The sequence below is a fragment of the Mus caroli genome, chromosome 5 (assembly GCF_900094665.2).
Source record: "Mus caroli chromosome 5, CAROLI_EIJ_v1.1, whole genome shotgun sequence".
Classification (NCBI taxonomy): Eukaryota; Metazoa; Chordata; class Mammalia; order Rodentia; family Muridae; genus Mus; species Mus caroli.
Window position 1 is genome coordinate 122,045,819 of NC_034574.1, and position 24,872 is coordinate 122,070,690.

General features: G+C 50.4%; 1 protein-coding gene across 2 annotated transcripts in view; it reads left to right on the plus strand.

The window, feature by feature from the left end:
- The window catches only part of Adgrd1 (adhesion G protein-coupled receptor D1), a 117,427-nt gene that overhangs the window by 81,344 nt on the left and 11,211 nt on the right, over positions 1 to 24,872 (plus strand). For both annotated transcript variants that reach the window (XM_021162937.2, XM_021162936.2), the window contains 6 exons: positions 3,865 to 3,988; positions 10,787 to 10,890; positions 11,907 to 12,018; positions 12,256 to 12,409; positions 20,833 to 20,899; positions 22,134 to 22,200. In XM_021162937.2, coding sequence (XP_021018596.1) covers positions 3,865 to 3,988; positions 10,787 to 10,890; positions 11,907 to 12,018; positions 12,256 to 12,409; positions 20,833 to 20,899; positions 22,134 to 22,200 — 628 coding nt within the window. The remainder of the gene's footprint in view (positions 1 to 3,864; positions 3,989 to 10,786; positions 10,891 to 11,906; positions 12,019 to 12,255; positions 12,410 to 20,832; positions 20,900 to 22,133; positions 22,201 to 24,872) is intronic.

Here is a 24,872-nt window from a genome sequence, read left to right on the forward strand (position 1 = left end):
TCTTTCTTTCTTTCTTTCTTTCTTTCTTTCTTTCTTTCTTTCTTTCTTTCTTTCTTTCTTTCTTTCTTTGAGAGAGAGTTCCTCTATGTAGCCCTGGCTGTCCTTGAACTCTTTCTGTAGACCAGGCTGACCTCCAACTCACAGACATCCACCTGCCTTGCCTCTGCCTCTGTCTCTTTCATTTTTGAAAGATATTTTCACTGGGCTTAGAATTCTGGACCACTTCTTCTAACTTTATTTCTATTATTTAAATATCTTAAAATATTCATTTCTGTGTATGCACACATGGGTGCTACAGAGTGTGTACAGAGCCCTCAGGGGACACCTGTCACTCAAGTCACCTCTCACGTTCCATCCTATGTGTCCCCCAACGTCTATTAAACTCAGATCTTCAGGCCTAACAGCAATGGCATTTATTGACTGAGCAGCTGTCTTTCTGAGCTCCATCAGTCACTTTTTGGAAAAGATTAACATGCTAAGAAATCATATGGTTACTCTCTTGATATATACTTAATACTTATGTATGCATGTATTCATCTATTTACTTCTGTGGCACTGAGGACAGGACCCAGAGCTGCTCATGCACACGCTCTACCACTGAACTATATCCCCACCCCGCCCCTAATATAGTCCAGGCTGGCTTTGAACTCACAGCAAGTCCCCTATCTCAGCCTCCCAAGTGTTAAAGTTAGAGGCATGCACCACCACATCAGGGCTTCAAAATATCATTCTCTTTATTTCTCAAGGTGAAACTTTTTTTTTTTTTTTTTGATTTTTGAGACAGGGTTTTTCTGTATAGCCCTGGCTGTCCTGGAACTCACTTTGTAGACCAGGCTGGCCTCGACCTCAGAAATCCCCCTGCCTCTGCCTCCCGAGTGCTGGGATTAAAGGTGTGCACCACCACGCCCAGCTGAAACATTTTTAAAAAGCAAATACCTCTTTGGTTTTTTTTTTTTTACAACTTACCCTGAGTTTATGCATTGTTTTAATATATTTTATGTATCATATACACTTACATTCATAGGAAATATATGGAACTGTTCCATCTTACATTTCCTGCGTCATTCCACACCATTTCTTTTGTGTTCTGCCTCTGTTGATTCGTGTTTCCTCTACTGTATTTATATACATCACATTGTATTTATGTACCCCAGTGACCATATTTCTGCCTTGACGTGGACGTCCCAGGTCACAGGCTGTGCATATTTTTGATGCTATCTGTAACTGTTCAGCTGTCTGCTGGGCAGATTTATTTGTGCACAGCTGGGAAGCTGCCTTCTTGTCCCCACCACCTCCCTTGGGAACAGATTTCCATCCCATACAGAGGTGACACCACCCAGATTGCAGCTTCCCTGGCTGATTAGGGCAGTCACATCTTCAGGTCCTGTTCTTGGGGCATGACTTTCACAGAAGGTTTTTCCCAGCACACTCCACGCTGGAGTTGAGGGCCACGCCCACCCTCCTGACTGTCCAAATTCTCAGGGTCACCTCAAATGGCAAGGCAGCATATCCTTTCATTAGGTGGGCATACAAAGTAGTTGTGTAAAATAAAATCGTCTGGGTGTGTGGTCCCTCCCTGAGTTCTGGGAAAGTTAGAGCCAAATGTTGGGTGGGGGAGGGGCCCAAACTTCTTTGCATTCTGTACTTATTGATGGAGTCTGGCTCCTCTATGTGTGATTCCATTGGGCTGGGCTTTGCTTTCTGCTGGGTACCTCTGACCTCCCCAGGAGGTGGCTCATTCATCATGAAAACCACCCAGAAAGCCGCTGGTGCCTGCATCTCCTTTACCAGGTGCAGTACCCGCTCCATGGCCCCTTTCCCACACTCTCAGTGCCCCCCTCCCCCGCTGCAGGCTTAGTATTGCAATGGCTACAGAATATAATGCTGTTCAAGCTGGGTGTCTTGCGCATGGATATTGTCAGGGATGCAAGAAGGGGGTCTGGGTTCCCTCCCTCCTGGCGAGTACCCCTCGCCCCTTGACACGCAGGGTAGAAATAAGAGTTACAGCGGAATACAAATCAGAGACAGCCAGGGCCTCACAGCTCCTTCAGCTCTGTAGACTGGGGCTCCTGCCTCAGGCTGAGGCACAAGTTTGTCTTTGCTGACAAAGATACCTTTCTGGCATTTGGAAAGACAGAGAAATACGCACAAGAAAATGACAGTGGCCACCACACTCACTGCAGAGATTAACCAGCTGTCATCAGAGCTTATTGGCCTGGGCGTCACTGTAAGAAATCATGGCTCTAACAGCAATTAGAGACAAGACCATTACAGGAAAGCAAACATTCCATTTGACCCCAGCCACCTCCCCTGACCTCCTCCCCCCACCCCTGGGGTTTTGGAGGCCACTGTGAGGAGGCTGTCAGTTTCCTTAGTAATATGCATTCATTTCTGTGCACATTCATGGGAAACCAGGTAGACACTGCATCCTGCATGCTATGATGATGCTGTGTGCAGTGTCGCTTTTTGTGTGTTTTGTGTATAATGATACATGTGGACCGAGGATTCTTTTTAAAATCAATTGGTGGTGGGGAAGTGCTGGAGAGATGGCTTAGAGGTGAGGGGCAACATACTGATTTTGCAGAGGACCTGTGTTCAATTCCCAGCACCCAGACAGCAGCTCACAACCACCTGTAGGGACAGCTCCAGGAGATCTGATGCTCTTTTCTTGCCTCTCCAGGCACGTGCGTGCACATGCAGGCCTCCTCATCCCCTAACACACACATAAGATAAAATCTGTAAAATAAAATATTAAGCAACAATAACATGTGCATGTGGAGAGAGAGAGAGAGAGAGAGAGAGAGAGAGAGAGAGAGAGAGAGAGAGAGAGAGAACACATGTACGCTCACACATACCACAGTCAGAAGAGCTATCCTATATGCCTTCTATCCTTCTCTTCTCTACCTTACTCTTTGAGTCAGGGTCTCTCCTTGAATCTTTTTTTTTTTTTTTTTTTTTNGAGACAGGGTTTCTCTGGGTAGCCCTGGCTGTCCTGGAACTCNNTTTGTAGACCAGGCTGGCCTCGAACTCAGAAATCCGCCTGCCTCTGCCTCCCGAGTGCTGGGATTAAAGGCGTGCGCCACCACGCCCGGCTCTCCTTGAATCTTAAACTTGCATTCTTTTCGGCTGCACTGGCAACCAGCAATCTCCAGCAATCTCCAGCAATCTCCACCAATCCCAACAATCCCAGCAATCCCACCAATCTCCAGCAAACCCCAGCAATCCCAGCAATCCCAGCAATCCCAGCAATCCCCTTGCCTCTACTTGCCCACAGCACTGGGGTTGCAGGATCACACAGGACCATGCCTAGCTTCTTACACATGTTCCAGAAATCTAATACCGAGCCTCATCATTGTCCAGCAAGTAACATTAACCATTGGGCCACCTTTCCAGCCCCCAAACGTTTTAAAAGTACTATTCAGGGGTTTTATATTTATATGTACCACATTCTATCATATTTGTATACACTGCCTTTTAGTTCTGTTTATCTTATTTATATCTTTTATATTAGTTATGTATACCTTATAATTTACATATCTGTCCCCCAGACATGCACTGAAGCACTATAATGCGTTTTCTCAGGATACTCGGGATTCCCTGAGTATCCGGCCTCCCAAGCTGGACTCTGGGCCACAAACATCGCTTCCCAGACTGGGAGGGGTCCAGGAGCTTTCCCAAGGGGACCAAGCTAAGGTAGTGACTCTGCCTCTCTCGGTCCCAGAAAGCTTTCTGTGACCCCATCAGCACACCACTCACTTCCCAGTTTTAATACCTGCCGTTAGAATTAGCCAGTGAGTTGTTGCACTTGGGGGGCCGAGGGGTGCCATTGCTCCCACTAATCATGCCTGTTCATTGTGCCCTCAGCTCCGGGGAAGGCATCTGGTCCAGCCAGGGCTGTGCACTCACAGAAGGAAACCTCACATACTCGGTGTGCCACTGCACACACCTCACCAACTTCGCCATCCTCATGCAAGTGGTCCCACTGAAGGTGAGTGCCACGTAGACCCCACAGGGTCCTCAGATCACAGCCCCATCAACACCCTTGACACACAGATCTAGACTAGCTACAAAGTTACCTCGTATCTGGGAGATGGCTGGACACATTGCTATATCTAGGAGACGGCTGAATACATTGTTAAAGTCTTTGAAAGGCAAGCTGGGGGAGTCTGACATGAATTGGTTCACATAGAAACCTATATTGGTTAAGGGAGCTTAATGGGACATGGGACCCAGATCACAAGCCTAGGACCATAAGGAGGAAGCTGTGAGCTGCCCTGGGACGATGCTCTAGAGTTGCAGGACAAGCACACCAACAGCCAGAAGAGAAGGTTCCTTGGCTAGTGATGTTGCCCTTGGAGGTAACTTACTAGTGGACAGTTGAGCAAGTGAGCATCCAAGGTGCTGGTTGGGAACCCAAGTGTCACAAAGACCACTCAGAGGGAAGGCACAGGTGCATCCCTGGCCTCACTGTGGAAGACAGGAGTTCTCATGCCATTAGGGACGCTTCAAATGACACCAGGGTGGAGCATCTTCCTCTGGGTCCTCCACATGCTGGACCATTGAACTGAGAGATGTTCTGCTTTTCTTTGGTCTACCTGGGAGGGTCTGGTGAGCAGTGCAAAGGGGCCCATACTTTCCAGAGAGCAGCCACTCATGCCTGGCATTCGTCTCAAGAGAGGTCCAATCTACAAAGTCAAAAAGGGAAAAGAAAATCAGAAGAAGGAAATCCAGACTCATTTATATCATAAATCTGTCACCAGTCAGTATTGGTGACACCAAATTTAGACAGCCTGTGGGTGTCTTCGTGGGAGAGAAATCACATCTATTCATTGCTCGGGAAGGTTGATTTGAAAATGGTTTAAAATTATCCCGTTTAAAAGGAACAGTCTCATGAACATTAACGAAATTAAGGCAGCTCTCACAAGTGAGGCCAAGCCCCAGGCACACTTACAGAATTCATAAGGTAATAGAAATGGTTGCGTCTCCTGGACACCAAGACACCTATATTCTTTCTTGTGGTCTTTCAGTTTGTGGTTTGAGTCTTATCCTATTGTGTTCCCATCTCTTCTACTCTCTGATAACTCTCCTGGCCTTCTCCACTCCTGGTTTCTTTCTTGGGGCTCACTGCTGGAGGCTTCTGTCTTTCTGGTTGAGTGGTGGGGGGTGTCTTTCTGTGTCTCAATAGACAGTGAGGCACACCTGAGTAGTAACTTAGATTACTAGACCAATACTAGGATATACTGGATACCCCCAGCAGACCCCAGAATGATGCTCTAGGGGACCCCAGGATGATGCTCTGGGGGACCCCAAGATGATGCTTCAGAGGACCCCAGGATGATGCTCCAGGAGATGTCAGGATGATGCTTCAGGGAACCCCAGGATGCTAGGATGGACGCTCTAAGATGATGTCCCAGGAGAACCCAGGAAGATGTCCCAAGAGATGTCAGGATGATGCTCTAGAGGACACTAGGATGATTTCCCAGGAGACCCTAGGAATGTGGTCTGAGGCTGGCCTTGGCTACTCAGCAGGTCCCATTCAAGTCTATGAATTTTAAATGTGGAAGACTTGGTGATCTAATCAGAATTTTATGCTCAGATACCTTATCTGAAAGTCTCAATTTCTTTCTTTCTTTTTTCTTTAAAAAAAAAAAAGTCAAACAGGGCTAGGGATATGGTTTAGTGATTAAAGCGCTTGATGGACCAGAGTTTGGTTCCCAGAAACACACATAAATGTTGTGTGGGTGCGTTGGCCCACCTGCAGTTCCAGCCTTGGAAGGTGGAGCTGGGAATCCCCAGAGCAAGCTGGCTAGCTAGACTAGCCATATGGGAGAGCCCTAGGATTGATTGACAGGCCCTGCCTCAATGAATAAAGTAGGAGGGGAGATGGAGGAAGATTTCGGACATCATTCTCATGTATGTTCACACACGTGCAAAGACATGCACTCAACATGTATGTGTACACACCCATGTACAAATTAAGTTAATTAAATTTAATTAAAAAGGAGAAGACCCAGCCACACTGAGCTGAATTTGACTAGGAACAGTATTGGAGGGAACAGAGGTGACCTGGCCCCTGCAGGAAGTGGGGTTGTGGGCCCAGCTCATTCCTGCTCTTTGTCATCTTCCCTGTACCAAGACTGGTAGGCATTCACCTTCAGTTTGTGCTTTTGATTCTCATCTATGGGGGGAAGGATGGCCTGACCAGGCCAGCGGGCTCAGAGGAAGGAGGAACGAATGGTCTTTGGGCAGAGTGGTCCCACATGCTCCTCCGAGTGGGAACCTCAGCTGGCCTCCTGCAGTCTTCCAAGGCACTTCAGGGGCACTGAGTTTGTGGTCACTGACTCAGAGGATCCAGTCCTGAAGCCAATGCCAGGTTTTGTTTTGTTTTGTTTTGTTTTTTGTATTTCTAAATCTGGCCATGGTGGGAAAGAAAAGACAGCACAGACTGGGTCCTGAAGCCGGTGTTGGGTGTTCTGTCGTGGAACCTCTTTCCATCTCTTGTCTGGATTCAAGATAGTGGCAGTTGGATGTGGCCCTGAAGGTGACCTGTATGGAGGCATGAATGCAAGGGCTGATGAGACTGGTGGAACCACTGTATGAGCTGCTTGGGGGGGGGGGGCAGGAGTGTGGTATAGCCAAAACCATATGGGTGTTTCCTAGGGTTGGAGGGGTCTGTGAGGACTGGGCACAGGCAAGCTCTTTCTACAGGACATTCAGCCTGTCTGTGCATGCCAAGCAACCTCCGGCAGATACTTGTATCCTTGTCCTGGGCTGTGGGTCTGCAGTACTCACCCCCTCCACCCAACTGTGTCAGCTGTGGGACGCACAGGGTTCCTCCCTTCTGTGTGCTGTGTGGGTCTGCTGAGCCTCAGCTCTGCCATCTGCAGTCCAGCTCAGGGCTGCTAGTGAAAGACCCACAACGTGAGGACTCCCCCACGTTCTGACTCAGGAGAGGCGACACCCCAAAATCACCAACAAGAAATGGTCTTGCTGCAAACTGCAAGAGAATTTTTATTCAAGAGTGCTCTCGGGCCCACGGTCATACACCACGCAGGGGTAGAGGACCATGGAGCCCTGAGTAGCTGGATAAGGGGGTATTTAAAGGAAGAAACCACAACTCAAGGAGGTGGGGAGGGCATTGTTGGAAAATACCAAAAATACCAGTTAAGAGTCACAAGGAAGTATAAAGTCACAAGTGTCAGGTTATCTCTCAAGACAGTTTCTAAGAGCCCCTAACAATCTAAGAGCCCCTAACAATAGCACATTTGCATTGCAGGTTCCGGTAATGGTCAGGGTGACTTTCTTTGAATGAACACTCTTTGAACCCAGGAAGCAGTGGGTGGAGGAAGGAATATCTGTTTTATGATTAGCATACCTTGGAGCATTGAGTCACAGAGGCCACATTCCCAAGCTTGGGCCTAAAGGCCTAGAATTTTGTTTTTACGTTTTATTTTTTCACTAGCTCCTGGAGGCTCATGGCAGTTATCAGAAGGAGATGGAGTGGGTACCATTCAGTCTGAGAACTCAGGCTCAGCGCTCTACCTTGAGTTCCTAACTCCAAGTACTCAGCTGACGGTTCTGCTTCTGAACCATCCTTCATCCCTGAACCCCCAGCCCCCGCCCTCCACAAGGGCGGCCTCCTGGCACAGAATGAACTTTGAGAGCATGAGGACCTTAGGGATGCCCTGGTTGTGATGGCTCACGTCAGATTGGGGTGGAGAGAGGAGGATGGGGAGCAGGCCTAGCCACTCCCTCTGGAAGTGTGGACCTCTTCCATTAAAACATCAGCTTCGGAGATGGCTCAGCTAATACAGCATTTATCATGCAAGTGGGGGCTAGAGTCTGGGTCCCTAGCCACCCATAGAAAAACTGAATGGGCTTGGGGGATTCCTGGTTCAAGCTGACTAACTAGGATAACCCCATTGGCTCTGGTTGCAGCCAGAGACCTTACCTCAGTACTAAAGGAGAGAATGGCTGTGGAAGATGTTGGATGCCATTGCTAGAGACCTCAGGGCAGAGTCTTTTCTTTTCTCTTCCTCTTCCTAATCCCTATCTTATTCTCTCCCCTGTTGCCTCCCGCTTCAAGTGTTCATTCCTGTCTCCCTTTCTGTCTCCCATTGTCTCATTCACTCCCGGTGTCAGCCTTCTTGTTGGTTGCTTCCCATTAGACATCTTTCCCTAAGGCTCTGGGGAGGCTCCTGGGCCACCTGGGCCATGGATGTGAGCCTAGGAAGTCACATCAGAAAGGACTGTGCAAACTGCTTCTAGGAAAGTCAGGGAGGGGAAGGAGAGAGGAGGGACTCTGGGACAGAGCAGATAAAAGGCTTCCAGGTAACGTCTGGGGAGCCCCACCCTAGGTCCTTACTCTGGGGTCCACCTGTCTTATTCCAGAGTCTTCATTAAGAATCAGCTGCTCTGAAGCTGGGGGTGGGGGCAGGAGCTCGCCGCAGAGCAGGGGCTGTTTGTCTCCTCTGGGATCCTATTTCAGGAGGAGGCTGCCTTCAGAATGGGGGTCTTGCTCCATGGGGGTAAGGGGTAGGCTTGGTGTCTAGGTGCAGGGACAGGTTAGATGAGACAGTGCCCAAAAAATGAAGCAAAGGACTGGCCAGCATGGGCAGCCTAGGCTTGAAGGTGGAAGTGAACCGTAGTCTGAGTTTTGGTTTCCTTATAGGCAGGGAGCCCCAAAGGAGTCCAAGAACCAGATGGAAGAGGCATAAGATAGTGGAGGAATTCTTTGTGGATTTTTGTAGAGATTATACACACAGCCCCCCCCCCAACACACACACACAGAGCTACCTCCCTCTCCATTGGTGGTTTCCATCACCACCGACAAGCCTCCGGAGCCTGCAGCAAGCACCTCTTTGTTCTCTGAACAAAGGGTGAAGATTGCTCCTTTCTTACAAATGAATAGGTGCATCTTGGAGATTGCTCCAACTAGGTGCATACAGACCAGCCCCCTTCATGTGTCCCCTCAGGATTCTGACCTCCGGGGACCTGCTTTAGTGGTAGTTGTCTCTCCAGCCTTTTCAGACAAGGGTGAGATGCCACACACCCCTTTGACTCTCCTTTTGAGTGCTGTAGGTTAGTTAAATCCCCCTGCTGGGCCTGAAACCCACAAAAGTTCAATGTCAAAGCCTATCTGGCTGTTTTCAAGCCTCTGAGATGAGCTAGGGGATAAGGGGGCCTTTGCCAGCAGTTACCACTGCCCCCCAGCACTTTGGGATCAGGACCTGCCAGCAAAGGGAGAGGGTCCTTATCTCCTGGTATCTGGTGTGACATGAAGGACTCAGTCCTGAGAATCTATACCACACCTGGCCCTGTGTCTTTGGTCCTTGGATTTCCTACCTCCATCCTTGCCTGGCTTTGTATCATAGGTTAATCTTAGTTCCTGACAGCCACTACAGATAATGGGGAAAGAGCCTATTTTTTTTTTTTTTGTCTCTGTGGGCTACAGTTATCTCTCAGGAGAGTGGCTGCATTCTGATGTGGTGGCAGTTCCCACCAGGACTCCAGGGACTGGACTCTGTTCTTTAGCCAGGAAGGTAGCTCCTTGTTGTGATTGGCAGCTTAGTCAATCTATCAACCTTGAGGAGTCTCCTGGCTTTTGATGAAAGTCCTGAATTTGTTCACTGTGAAGGACACGTGCACCTCATTTCCCTGGTAAGCCAGGTGGCTGATGGGAGACAGAGAGACTCCTGGGTCCTGGTAGGAAGTATCTGAGGCCCACATTCCTTAGCGGACTCTCCTATGGGGTGACCTGAACTACAGAAGGCCTAGTCTCAATGTCTAATTAACTCCGTGAGGGAGTCATGGCATCTCCATCCTTCCACAGTAGCTGGGATGTTCATGCCCACCGGGTCCTGCATTGTGTATCCATTTCCATAGGACACAGAATGCTGACAGCCTGGGTTCAGCCCCAGTAAGGCTCCTGCCTGTGGTCTGCAAATGATTGAGATGAGGGATACTCGCCAACCTCGAGCCGCCCAGCGAACCATGGTGTCTCTCAAGGCCTGGCTGTATCTAGGCTCTGTCCAGGGCCAGAGAGCACATGAGGGGAAGCTCAGCCTCCGTCAGAGCTGGGACACCATCCCGTAGAGCCAAAAACTCAGCCTTAACAGAACAGGGCCAGGTACCAGATGCTGAGGCATGGATGGGAACAACAAGTCCAGGCTGCTGGGCTCCAGTGGGATGCATAGTCTGTTTACATATGTCTTTTATTGCATGGAAGATGGTCTGTCACAACAGATGTCAGTCTAGGTGACCACATGGGTGCCCACTTAAGAGATGGTCCCAAGGGCTCGTGTGTGCCTGCCAGTGAAGGCAAGTATATAGTGACTGTCAATTTGGGGGTTAGTGATACTGAGGACAAGAGACCTGGAAGTGATCCTCTCACCCAGCATGCTGTGTGTAGTCTCCCTAGCCTTATGTCTGTGCATCCACTGGTACCCACCTCAAGCCCCTCACTGTTGTTCTCTGAATTTCATAGCCAGAGGAGGCACATATCTCTGATCATCCTAGATCACCCATTCAGACATGGCTGGGAGTATGGTGGTAATACAGGCCAGGTAGCTTAAGTGGGGAACACAGCGGATACAACGTAGCAACCCAGAGCATGGGAAATGCCAACCCTGAATTCCAGTGTGGTGAAGCCCTCTTTCTGTGAGGCAAGTCTTGGAGGTTGGCATTACAAGGTCAGTACTGTGGGTGTAACCACTTTGGCACCATCCCAGCCAGGGGATGGGATGGATGGAAGGCCAGCCTCCCACATCTCCTTCTGTTCCTGCAGCTCACACGTGGACACCAGGTGGCGCTGTCGTCCATCAGTTACGTTGGCTGCTCTCTGTCAGTTCTCTGCTTGGCTGCCACCCTGGTCACCTTCGCAGTACTGTCGTGAGTCACCCTCTCCTTGTGTCCCCAGGAAGTCTAGAAAGTTACTGGAAATATCAGTGCTTCCTGTCACTCTGGCCATTCCTCTGTCTGGCTCTGAAGACCCTTGGGGCGGGGGGGACATGCATCCTAGCTAGTAGGGGTACAGATGTGAGTATGTGACTGTTCTCCGGTGACTTTCACTTTCATATCTGAGGTGCAGGAAAAATGGAAATAGCAGGGCCTGTAGGGTAGGGTCAGCAGGTTTTAGACATGCCAGAAAGGTCTGGAAAATCCCACCTTGGCACTTGAGTTCCGGTGGGATCTGAGCCAGGCAAGCGCTAGCACAGACATCCTTGACTGCACCCTCTTCAGCAAGCAATGGTGCTTGGTTTTGAGGCCAAGTTATGCATAAATGCCTTTGGATGGGGCCCATCAATAACCAGAGAAAGCCAAAGAATAAATAAATGCCTTCTCGAGCAGTCTGCCACGCACAAGGAGACAGTGCGGAGGTGAGCATCTTGGGGTGGGAGGCCAGGAAGCCCACCCTGTTGGTAGTCATCCAGGCCTCCAGGAAGAGCCCTGCCAGGAATGACCATAAAAAAATGGCAGGTCCTGTAGCCACCCTCCTGTATCCAAGAGGCGCCCTCCCTTCCTGCTGCCCTCAATTTCGATGATGCCCATGATGTCATGAGGTGTATTTTCTGCAGGTTCTAATTTAGAATTTTAATTAGTTCCCTCCATCTCCCCCACCCCGTCCCTCACAGTGGAGGGGGTGAAACAGAAGAGGGCCCAGGGAGGTTAGAGGAGCCACTGAACTTCCGGGAAGGGCTCAGGCTGTGCAGGGTGGCTGGAACTATGAAAGGAACTAGGAGGCTAGCCCAGAACAACCAGGGTCCAAGCAGGGAGCTATGGCATGGGCAGGGGTAGGAGCTATGAAGATACTCATGGTTTCTCAAAGAGAAGTAGAGAGGGGACCCGAGTGGGGGTAGGATGTCGAGGCTGAGCTCTGGGACTTACACCCGCCTCTCTGTCTTCAGTTCCGTCAGCACCATTCGGAACCAGCGTTACCACATCCATGCCAACCTGTCCTTCGCTGTCCTGGTAGCCCAGGTCTTGCTGCTGATCAGCTTCAGCATGGAGCCTGGCACGGTGAGTGGGTGCTGACCCTCGGCCAGCAGCTGTCTCTTCTTGAGTCATGGCAGTGGCAGTGGGCATGGCTGGGGAGTGGCAGCAACACGGGCTGTAGAACTCTGGACTGAGAAACTGAGCCTTGCCCCCCCCCCAGGATTAAAATGAGGTCCTGGGAATAAATATGAGTAAGCAAAGCCTCAACACGGCCCCCCATGTACCCCGTGGTCTCACCCTGCACCTTTGCTTGGCTACCAGGTCCCGTGCCAGGTACTGGCTGTCCTCCTCCATTACTTCTTCCTGACCGCCTTTGCTTGGATGCTGGTGGAGGGACTACATCTCTACAGCATGGTGATAAAGGTCTTCGGCTCAGAGGACAGCAAGCACCTCTACTACTATGGGATAGGCTGGGGTATGTAGTAGGGGAGGGGCAGAGGGCAAGGATAGGCTGGGGTGTGTGGTAGGGGTGGGACCTATTAACATAGGTTGGGAGGGATGAGGTGGGCCAGGTAGGGGTGGGGCAGATGGAATGGAATGGGTTCTGGTGGCAAAGAGGCAGAGCAGGTGACTGTGTGGCAGGGTTTGGTAGAGATGGGATGGGTTTAGATGGAGATGGGATGGGTTTAGCTAGAGATGGGTTGGGTTTAGGTGGAGATGGGATGGGATGGGGGGATCAGGTGTGGAGGGACATTGCTGGAGATGGGATTGGTCAGTGTGACTCATGGCGTATCAATGTACCATTGTCCTGGGAAGAAGAGTCTGTGTTTTGCTGTTGGACAGTGTGTTCAAACCGTGTCAGGCTTAGCTAGTTCAAGGTGACATTCGAGTTCTCCATTCTGACCTCGGTCTTTCCTTTCTTTGCTCTGCTCATTTTTTTGGAAGTGAGATGTTGACGTCACTTGGCCCGTTCCTGTTTCTGCTCCCTCTCTGCCTTCCTTTGACTTAAGTGGGTATATTCCTGTGTGGCGCTTTAATACTCTTAATGAGCTCACCCTGTATTTCCTGGGTCGTTTTCTTTAGCGCTTACCCCCGCGCATACTGTATGCATTTCAGCATATTAAAATCTATTTTATGTTCTCACTAAATTACAGTGAGACGGGGAAGCGTTGCTGTTAAGTGTTTCTATTACTTTATCCCTTTTTTCTGTGGTTATTGCTACACATATCACAACTGCATGGGGGGCCAAGGGCTATGGTATCTCTTTACCAACCTCCCCTCTCTAACAGAAGCCGAGAGAGGAGACGGGGTGTGTCTCTGCAGGGTGTGTCCTGTTATCCATCGGACGGACCATGTCTGGTCCTCTGGTCCTCTGCAGATGTCCCTGCCGTCTGAATTGCCATCTGGTCTTGTCACCACGCTCCCACACTGCGTTTCCCTCTCTCCCTCCCGTGTACCTTGGAAGCTTATTACATTTCTATTTGTTATGGACCTAATAATGCAGCTCTATAAATGTCATTTGATATTATTGCTTTTTAACTCAATTGAGAGAAAAGAAAAGAGGAGGGCACCCAACTCCACCGTTGCTTATAATTTCATAAGCTATTGGTGTCATTGTGTGTAGGTCTGTGTTTCTGTGTGTCCACGAATCTGGGTGCGCGCACGTGGGTGTGTCTCTGTGTTTGCGCGTCTGTCTTTCTGTATGTGTGTGTGTACATGTGTCTTTGTGCCTGCACTGATGTGCGTGTCATTGCTGTGTGTACCCCTAGCTCTCTTCCCTGAGCTGAGCATTTGCTTTTCTTTCTGTATCTGGCGAAGCAGGTTTTCTAACCACACGCTCTGTCGGTTGTTTATCTCACAACGTCCATCTTGCCTTCATTTTACAAGGTGGCTGTGCTGGACTCGGATGCTTTTCCTAGGGACACCTTGTGTTCCCTCATTGCCTCTGTCTCCACGGTTGGCCCTGAAGGCTACTCTTCATTCTCTCAGGTCCTGGAGCTGGAGGGCTGCTTTTCTCCCATCTCACCCAGTGTTTCCTCTCCCTTTCAGCCTTTGCACTCAGTCGTGACCAGGCTGCCTCCCTTCCGAGCTTCCTGGCATTCCTCCTGGTCCTTATCAACTGTTGAAGCAGCCGTGGTGTCTTCAGACACCTGCTTTGCTCTGCTCTCAGCCTGCAGTGCCCGCCAGAAGTGCCATGGTGTCTGAGTTTCTCTGGGGACCCTGTTGGCTCCTGTTTCCTCTGATCTCCATGTAGCATAGTCTGCATGGTCCTGACTCTTCCTCCGGCTGCCTGGCCCCTGCCAGCTCCTCTAGTGAAGTTTTCATTTCAGTGATATTTCTTGGTTCCAGACTGCTCATGTGATCCACCTTTCTCCTTTGAGAGAGAGAGAGAGAGAGAGAGAGAGAGAGAGAGAGAGAGACGCATCTGCTACCTGATGCGTTCTGCTGATAGTTACTTCTATCAGTGTCTTTAATGGCACTGGTCCCTCCCAGGCAGTCTCTCAGATATGTTGTCACTCTGTGATCTTGTGTGACTTAGGACCTTTTGGATCATATAGTTCAGTGCTCTGAGCCTCCTCCTGTGGCTACCTGTTCACTGGCCCACTACTCTGTTACTTGGACTGCTTGAAGCTGGCCCTGGGCTGGCATTTCCTATCAGAGTGGAGGAACAGAGTGAAGTTCGAACCCAGCTGGTGTCACGCTGTTCTTCAGAGGGCTCTGGGAAGGGACAGTGGCCCCTGTGAGTCAGCTGTGGTAGGGCACAGAGGGCTGTCGCACTTGTATTGATAAACACACTGTGTGGTCTGGGATTAGAGGGGAGGGCAGCACAGGTGTGTGTCAACAGCCTCTTTAGAATGGGGCTTTCTAATGAAGAGATGAGGGCTAGGGATTTTAGCTCTGCCCCAAGGAATACCCTGCAGGCCTGGGCTGGGGAGCTTGGGAGGGGGCAGAGCCATACTCATGTCACCAGGCAGGAAGTAGGGAAGCCACTCAAGTGCCCCAGGTCTCCCTGTTCTTACAGTGATTTCCTGGATGGTCTTGCATTTGTTTATCTCTATCAGCTGCTCTGACTTAGGAAAGTTTACAGGGGCTCTGAAAGTTTCAAAGGTTGGACCCTTACGATCCACCATGCAGAGTCTCCCTGGGCCATGGCTGATGCAATGTCCTGGCTTGTCAGGTGTGTTGACTCTTGCTCATCCGAGAGAGTCCCAGCCAGCACAGCCAGAGCCCACTTCCTACAAGTGTCCTGCTGTGGATGGGCGCAGCAGTTGTAAAAAAAAAAAAAAAAACGTGGGCCAAGCATCAAAGACCTGCTGCTTTTTTTTCTGCCTTCCTTCAAATAGGTTTAATTTTCTCAGCCCTCATTATGCAAACAGCAGATTAACTGTGTTTACTGTGTGCGCTCTGAGTTGGCAAATGCCATTTATTTGAGGCTGAAGTGGAGGCGTAGACACTTGACGTTTTCCCAGGGATTCCCTGGAGAGACAGAGCAGGGGATGTGGGTGGGCAGCTACCTCCAAAGGCTGCAGGCCATGCAGCTGGTACCCATGGTTCCTGTTGTCTCCCCGCTCAGCCTGGGTGATCACACTGCTGCTTTTGCGCATGTGTGATAGACACAAGGCTAGAGTCCACCACCGCTCTCTAGCCCCTCAGTAGGCTGATCCAAGTGTGACCTGCTTCTTCAGTCTGACCCAGGTCGGAGGTGACTCCTTCCTATGACTTCTGACTTCTGTTAGGAAAGATCTAGACATTGACAAGGGTGGCTTACCGGCATCTTCCTGGTTTCTTCATGGATGGGAAACTAGTCATGCTGATGGAGAAGGGCATGTGATCAGGGCTGTTAGAGTGTGGAATGTGATGGGTATGTGCGGTGGACCAGTGAGTGTATGTGTGTGTGTTTGTGTGAGTGGGCATGTGAGTGTGTGTGTGTAAATGGGTGTGTTGTGGGTGTGTGAGTGAATGTGTGAATGTGTGTGAAAGGTGTGTGAGTGGGCGTGCTAGTCTGCTGTCTCCAACCTAGAGGAGTATTTTACTTAATCGGACCAATGTTGAAGAAAAACGAGCTATTTACCAATATTAAAGCATGAAGGACATTCCCTACAATGGCAAACTCCTTTTGAAAAAACAAACAAACAAACAAAACGAGGAGGCAGGGCATCCTGCCTCCCAATGTGGTAGGCCGAGTTTTTCTGTTGTCCACACATGTGGTCCTCACAGAACTCAGACTGCAGCCCTGATACAAGTTCTCTACAAATAGAAAGCCAGGCAGCTCTGACCCCCGCAGCCTCCATCCATCTTCCCATCATCCTGCCCTTAATTAATTTCGTCAGGAGCCCATGAACTGTGTCCTTCATCTTCTCCGGGCAGGGTTGGCTTCTGGCCTAAGTACCGTCCGTCTGCAGGCGGCAGGTTTTTAACGCCCCAGCCCCCTAATGAAAAAGGAGCTGGAGCTGACACGGGAGACCCCACTGCAGCCAGAGACCACAGGAAACATAGCCTCTTCCCCTCCCGTCTCTCTCTGTCAGTGCTTCAGCCTGCATGGAATTGAAGCTTTTAGAAATGTAATGCTGTTTTCAAGATGAGGTGGGGAGGCAGCGCCGAGTCAGTTACAGGTTTGGTGGCAGTCGTGACCTGAACTCAGGGGTTTGTGAAATCAAGGGGAGCAGGTTGTATCCCTGGGGAGATGAGGGACTGCGAGGTGCCTGCATTTTGATGCAGCCAACTGGAATTTGATTACCAACTCAGTGTGGAGAGAAGGCATGAGGTTTATTGCTCTCTATTGAACCCGATGTCTTCTCTGACGTCCCTGTCATCTAGGGTGACACAGGAGACCCCAATGAAGTAAATCTGTCCCAGGCCTGCCTTCCTTTTCGTTTTTATTTAGGAAGCCAGCTCAGTCTCTGGGGGGTAGTGGGGTTTAGTTAGGGTTAGCCAGGCAGAGCTTCCTACCTTTGGTCGGGTTTGAATGTCGTCCTGGTTATGGTCACTATTCCTACGATGCAACACCAGGACCACAGGGCAGCTTGGGGGGCGGGGAGGGTTTATTCCACTCGCCATTCCATTGAACAGTTCATCATCAAAAGCAGTGAGGGCAGGAACCCAAGCAGGGCGGGAACCTGGAGGTGGGAGCTGATGCAGAGGCCATGGAGAAATGCTACTGCTGCTTACTGGCTTGCTTTCCTGCCTTGCTCAGCCTGCTTTCTTATAGAGCCCAGGCCAAGCAGGGATCACACCACTCACAATGAGCTGGGCCCTCCCCCATCAATCACCAATTAAGAAAATGTTCTACAGCTGGATCTTATGGAGGCATTTCTCTCAATGGAGGTTCCTTCCTGTCTGCTGTCCAGTTGTGTCAAGTTGACCTAAAACCAGCCAGTACAAATGTCAAGCACTGATGTCATGGTTGTAAGACCTGTCTAACCGTGGAACAGGGTCAGGAAGAGGTTAAGAGCAGGGTGCCCAGAGCCTGGAGTGGAGAGGTCTCCACTTGGAGCCAATGCATGGGGATCCAGTACTGAACCCATAAGAAGCACACACTACTACCTCCTGCCACTTAGAACCAAGTCCCAAGTGTCTCATGGTACGCACTTTTCATAGGTGCAACAACAGCAAAGGTGGCGTCAGTGGTTTCCATGGGAACTCCCCAACTCCTCTCTTGTTTCTGGCCAGCACTCCCCGGCAGTAGTTCCCCCAAATATGTCTGCCACCCTCCATCAGGGTCTCAGGAGGCCAAAGCTATCTATAGGACAGCAATTGGCTGGGGCCTCTGAAAGGTTACCATGTCCCGAGAGGTCATTCTCTCGTGACCAGAGAGAATATGTCTGTGGTGATGGGCTCAGAAAGACTCCAGAAAAGTGACACCGTCTGCTGGGGTTTGGGGAAGACAGCTTCATAGGAGACATTGGTGGAAACAGGTAGGGAATCTGAGCATCCAGAATGCTGGTAACGACCAGCATCATACACAGTGTCACACACAGGGCTTTGCTGTTCACACGCATCTTGTGTGGCCCTTGCAATAGCCCCGCAAGAGCATTCTACAGACTCCATTCCATGGATCCAGGATCATGGAGCCAGCTGAATCTCTGGTGTATCCTTAGGAAGGGAGCCGGGTGTCATTTGACCCTCTGGCCCCTGGCTCCTTCCCTTTGTCTGCTTCCACTCTCTTTGGTTTTCTGCCTGTGAATTTTTTCTTCTTAATCTCTGACGGGCAGGAATTCAGAGACACAAAATTAGATTCCCAAAGCAGATCACATGAATATGAATGTTTTTATGGAGACAGAGAGAAGTGAATAAAGAAGCCCCTTTGAGCTTTTCACCCCTCTGCTGTGTATTGTCTTCTTATCCATCTATCCATCCTCTTGCTGTCCTCCTGGCTGCTCCTCAATCATTATGTGATACCATAAAGTCACAACCTGGGACCAGTCCCTCACTTCCACTGTCCAAAGTATTGGAGGCAATGTTGCCCATCTTGGGTGGACCGTGAGAGCTTGACGTAAGAGATGTGCCTTCCAAACTCCATGCCACCACACACCTCAGTGTCTTCGAGATGCGTGAGGCTCTGACTGCCTCTGGGAGGGACCAGAGAGTCATCGCTAGTATTCCCATGAAGAATCACTGTGGAGAAGTAGCTGTCCTAGCCCAGGGGCACTTGCAAGGGGGCCTGAGAGTGACCCAGATCCACAGCAAGGGCTGTGTCCTGTGCTGATTATCTGCCTCAGAGACTCCCTGATGTCCTGTGTTTTTTTGCTTTAAACTGGGCTCAAGGATGGGTGAGAAACATCTTTAAAAGATGCAGCTAGCCAGGTGTGGTGGCACATGCCTTTGATACAAGCACTCAGGAGTCAGAGACAGGTGGATCTCTGTGCGTTTAAGGTCAGCCTGATCACAAAGTGAGTCCAGGGGTAGCCAGGGCTCTGTTAGATAGAAAAACTCTGTCTCCAAACACACACACACACACACACACACACACACACACACACACACACACAGATGGAGGAAGAGGAGGAGAAAGAGGGAAAGAGGGAAAGAGGGAAAAAAGGAGGAGGAAGAGGAGGAGGAGGAGGAGGAGGTGGTGGACCCCAAACCACTCTTTTGGTATAGAGAATGGAAGCATGAAACCAGCCGTCTATAGGGGGCGCTAGAGAGCTGTGGGGTGGAGACACTAGGCTGCTCTCCCACAAGCTGGTTGAAGCTGAAGGCCGAGATATAGTTTTCCCTAGAGCAATGGTTCTCAACCTTCCTAATGCTGCAAACCTTTAATCAGTTCCTAGTGTTGTGGCAACCCTCAACCATAAAGTTATTTTGTTTCTGCTTCATAACTATAAGTTTGTTACTGTTAGGAATCCTAATGCAAAGATGTGCCTTGCAGGATATCTGCCATGGGACCTCTGTGAAAGAGTCCTTTGACACCCGCCCCCCCCCCCACACACACACCAAGAGGTCACGGCCCACAGGTTGAGAACCACTGTTCTACAGTCCTTTCTTTTGAATTTCATCACTGGAGGGATCTTGCAGTGGAGTATGGAGTCAGTTCTTTTGGCTCTCTGCCCCCTGTCGGGGAGGCAAAGGGCACCAGGTCCTGTAGAAGATGCTGAGTGTCTGAAAGCGTTTGCAGAATTTGGAAATGATCAGCCTGAAAACTCAGGTGTGTTTTCCAGAGTGAAACACCGCGCCACAGCTGAGCTAAAGATCGAAGAGCGGCTTCCTCCGTGTGGAGACTCACATCTGAATATATAAAAATCCTCTGAACTTTGAAAGTGCAGGGAGCGGTCAGCTCGCTTTGGGCTGCCTGGCTCTTAAGAGCAGTTTGACCCGGAGTCCTTTCTTGGCGGGGAGATGGAATGCTGTGGGAATTGCTGGTCTAAATGTTTTTCTAGTTTGTTCTTAGACCTCACTTCCACTGCCTATCCAGAAGTCTGATGAGGCTTTGCAAAAACAAATCCAGCTCAAACTGGCTTAGGCACAAAGAAAACTTAATGGTCCCTATAGCCCCAAAAGGCCCATGGTGGTAGCATTCAGATCTTGATCTATGGGCGTCCACAACATAAATTTGCTTCTCTTGATGTCTTCATTGGCAGAGTCTGATCATTCCTTAACACCCCCATGGTGCTAAGGTGGCTGCACAAGCCCCGTCTGTCCCACCCATGTCCCCAGGGGACAGAGTTCTTTTTTCCTCTCAGTCTCAGGGGCAGTCCCTGCTGGAGTCTTATTGGTTCACCCAGGTCATGTGTCCATCTTTCAATCAATTGCTGTGGCTATGGGGGATTGATGGTCCACTGAGCCAGTCATGGGTTACATACCTGAGAGCAAGGAAGGAGCCAGCCTCTTGGCCCTATAGATGGGGGACAGAATGCCTGACTAGAAGATTGTGGGCTCAAACACTAGCAGCATGTGCTGTCTAGTGCAGCTGACCCAAGACTATCCCCTTCCCCTGCCAGCCCGTGGAGCATGGGGTGTTCAACAGAGGCCTGGGCCTCTGCCTGCCATGTGTCCAGGACACACATCCCTGTTAACACTCACAAAATGTCCTTAACTACTTGGACATGTGTCTTGTGGGTCAGTTGACTTAGCTAGGAATTGTGTCCCAAACAGGACACCAGCCTTCCCTTCTTGTCATCGTGAGTCATGTGCCCTAAGTAAGTCCTGGGCCATCACATACCCCTAGGCTCCTGTGTAGAACCAAAAGAAGGCTGTGTGTGTGTGTGTGTGTGTGTGTGAGCGTGTGTGACCTCTGGCTTAGCCCTCAAGGTCCTTGTGCCTAGCAATACTCCATACCCAGTGCTCCGCCATAGTCTCCCCCCCACCCCCCACCCCCGTGCACTTGTCACACCAGGAGTTGAACCTGGCATTTGTGGACAGAAGGGGATGGGAGCAGGTGACATTTCTGTCTCTCCACAGGGTGCCCTCTCCTCATCTGCATCATCTCCATATCATCTGCTATGGACAGCTATGGGACAAGTGACAGGTAAGTGACCCTGTGTGCTCTGAGCTGAGCATGCCTCATGGTTGGCAGGCCCTCCTGTGGAGAAGGGTCTACAAAGTGCTTCACAGTGCTGATCTCAGATGCCCTTGTTCACCCTGGTGCAGAGTGGGCACAGGCTCCCCCCCCCCCCCCCCCCGGCCTGGGCAGTGGGAGCAAGAACAATCCCACTGTGCTCTTAGAATCAGCAATGTAACCTGGACAGTGGTGGCTCCTGTGGGAGCCAGCGGCAGGTGGATCTCTGAGTTCGAGGCCAGCCTGGTCCACCTACTGAGTTCCAGGACAGCCATGGTTCCACAGAGAAACCTTGTCTGGAAAACCAAAACCAAAACCAAAAAAAAAAAAAACAACAAAAAAAACCCAAAACCCAACCAAACCAAAAAGGAACCATAGCGTGGATATTACTATATTCTAAGATTTTTTCTTTTTTTTATATCTAGTTATTCATTGTGTATGTGCATACATGTGCTTGTATGTACATGCATCTGTGTGTGCACATATGCCTCAGCACCATGTGGAGGTCGGAAGGCAGCCTTCAGGAGTCAGTTCTCTCCATTTACCACAGGTCCTGGGGTACTAACTCAGACTATCAAGAGGCCTGGCAGCCAGTGCTTTTACCCACTGATCCTTCTGATGGGAAGGTTTTAATCCATGTGCTTCTCCTGGGGCATGGCTCTGGTTCACCCATGAAGCCCATGTTGTAGCCTTCAGGACTTTCTTGGACGATCAATAAGTGTGCAGCATCCAGTTGAAGAAATATACAATTATGCAAATGAACATGGCCTGGGGGATTCAGACAGATGGGTCTTAGAGTCCTTGCTTGGCTGGGAGGCCTGGACCACAGGCCCAGGGCAGATGGGCAGGTGGCCAACCAGTTCTCTGAGCCCCACAGAAGGCACCTTCCTGGCCAAAATTTGTCTTGCTCTGCAAAAAACCCAAAGCCAGTTGCCGGTGTAGCTTTTTGTTTATTGTGGTAGCGAAACTGAAATGTACTCTGGGTTTTGGCTGGACTTTATCAGAGGTGGTTGACCCAGGCATCAATTCTGAGAAATCCTCTCTGAGAAAGAGACTCATGAGATCACCATGGGAATAACTTGGAGATGAAGAATGGGAGTCGATACCTAGAGCTGACAAGTCCTTTCTCTGTCCTGGGGCACTGCTGCGGGGTGGAGGTACCTCCGTGGGCAAGGGTGCTCTCGTAATTCTTTTCTCTCCACAGCTGCTGGCTGGCTCTGGGGAGTGGTGCCATTTGGGCCTTTGTGGGCCCGGCTCTGCTGGTCATTGTGGTAAGTCCCCCCTCCCATACTTCACGGGCAGAGCCAGACAGGTCAGGGGCAAGGCCATTTGAACTGTGCCAGGTTCCTTGAAGACACACCCCAAGATACAGCCTTGTACTGCCTGCCGCTCATTTGTTTATGCTTGCTGTTTCCTGCCCCCCAAGGAGTGAGTGACTCTGAGCTTCCTTTGCCCATAGCCTCAGGAAGGTCCTGAGTTTGGAGCAGCCCCAACTAGCCCTCAGTGTACCTCCACTGAGCTCATACCCAGAGGCATGCACAGACTTCTCAGAGAGTCCGAACACTCCAAGGCTATTTGAGGGGCTCCTGGGGACTCCACACGTAAGTGAAGAGTCAGAGACGAGAGACAGTGAGGCTGGTCAGAGACATAGAGACCTATATCAGCCACACAGCTCACAGGGCACCTGCCCATGGCTGAGGAACTTTTTGTCTTCCCTGTGGCTACTCTCTGTGGCAGTGCCACACTGGGTTATCGAGCAGCCAGACCCACACAACATTCTCGTAACCATGGCTACCTCCTCCTGCTGACCTCCGTGCCTGTGTGCTGATGCTCATGTCTGAGGATGTGGGAGTTGACAGACTACTTGGTGTAGTCATAGGGGCCAGGACATCCCACACACATACCCTGGGCAGGGCTCCTTGCCTAGTCTGAGTCATAATTAGTCATCATCGAAGTTCCAGAGATCCTGCCCTTTACCCTCCTATCTTTGCAGGGTGTTCTATCCTTCATAGGTCCCAGGACAGGGCCGTTGCTAACCAATCCCAAAGGATACCCCTGTAGAGTATCAGTAGGCTGGTTTGTTAACCCTAAGATGGGGTATCCCAGCCCTACCCTGAGAGCAGGGTAAAAAACTGTCCTTGCATCTCAGGTGATGCCAGACTTCACATGTCACCAGATAAAGGATGGGATGACTTCATCTGAAGGCCACCCTATCCCTCCATCTGCTCAAACACCCCCAAAGGCTCACAAACCAATCCCTCTCCTCTCCTTTTTCCAGCTGTGAATCCATGTGGCCACCCCTGTTCAGTGGCACTGGTTGAGGTAGGACCCTGGTAAAGGAAACGGAGGGACATCCTGAGCGTCCTCATGGAAACTCCTCTGATGCTCTCATGCTAATGGGCACAATGGTGCCTTCTTGGCTGGGGGTTTACAGAGAGCAGCAAGTGAGCTGTCATTGCAAAGCCCTTTGGGGCAGGGAGGCCAGGCGCAGTCACTATGCATGTGTCTCCTGCTATCCACATGACCACTGTGGTCCTAGCTACAGTCTGTTGATCTTGCTGTACCATTTTCCACTGGAAACTCTGCTCTGCAGGGTCTATAGGACCCAGGGCTCTGGATGTAATCTTCTCTGTTCTTGATGGGGCATGGGGTGGAGTGGAGGACCATGCTAGCTTTGAGGTTACTAGCTAGGCTGGGTCCTAGCTGAGGCTGGCTTGGCCTGGGAACCATGTTTATAGGTCAAGTTCCCTGAGGTAATCTCTGGCTCCCAGGGCTTGGTTGCTATAATAGGCAAACTTGCACATAGCCTCTTGGAAAAAGGAACCTCGAGGAACTGGAAGCTGTGACCCAGCAGGGAGGATCACAGGGTCTTGTGAGGGTCCCATTCAGCATGGTGGGAATCACCTTTGAAGAGGGCGATAAGGTCTAGGGATGAGGTCAAGCCAGGCTAAGAGGGGAAGCTTTAAGCATCACATGGTGTGGCTAAGGACTTGAGGGTAAGAATGACCAAAGCTCAGGGAAGCGAGCAGTGTGCTTTAGGTAGCACAACTCCTGGGAGTCATAGCCAGGGCTGCGTGAGCCTGGGACACACATGGGTATTGAGTTTCTGATGCTGGGATGAGAAGGATCAGCATCCAGTGCCCTTAGGCACTGTGTGTTACTGTCATCTGCAGAGGCTTAGAGATCACAGCTTGTAAACCATCCAGGGTTGCTCTAGTGATGGCTAATGTTGGGTCACTGATGCCTTCCTGTACAGTGGGGCATGGCAGAAGCTGAGAGGGAGGTGCAGAAAGCCTCTGTGGGTTGTAAAGCCTTTGGTGGTAGTGGGGCGTCTAGTGCCCAATGACCTTTTCTCAGGGGTCCCCTAACACCACCAGAAAACACAGATATCTACACCACAATTAGTAACAGTAGTAAAATTACAGTTATGAAGTAACCACAAAAATAGTTTTGTGGTTGGGAGTCGCCACAACAGGAAGAACTGTATTAAAGATTAGAAGTGTTAGGAATGAGGAAAGTTGAGAATACTGTTCTAAGGGATCCACGGTAAAGGGCAGGCAGTATGACTATGCCTGCTTTGAGGTTGGGTTTTGGGTCCCAGCCACACCCGCTGATTTACAGTGTTCGCTGCTGCTCAGCAGTGCTGAGACGTTCTGTGGCAGACATGGCGGCCTTCAGAGCCGAAAGTATTTACTACCCAGCCCTTGGCAAAAAAAAGGAAGGGAAAGAGAGAGAGAGAGAGAGAGAGAGAGAGAGAGAGAGAGAGAGAGAAACTGAAAAGAGTTGGCTAATTCCAAATGCGTGCGGGGTGTGTGTGTGTGGGGGGGCATGTTGTAGCTGGTTCTGCTCCAGCTCTTGCTGGCCTCTGGCTGGATCCTGGTGTAGAAATGGAATAGCATTTCGTGCCCCCTACCTCAGAAGTTGGTAGGATTTGTACCCTCCT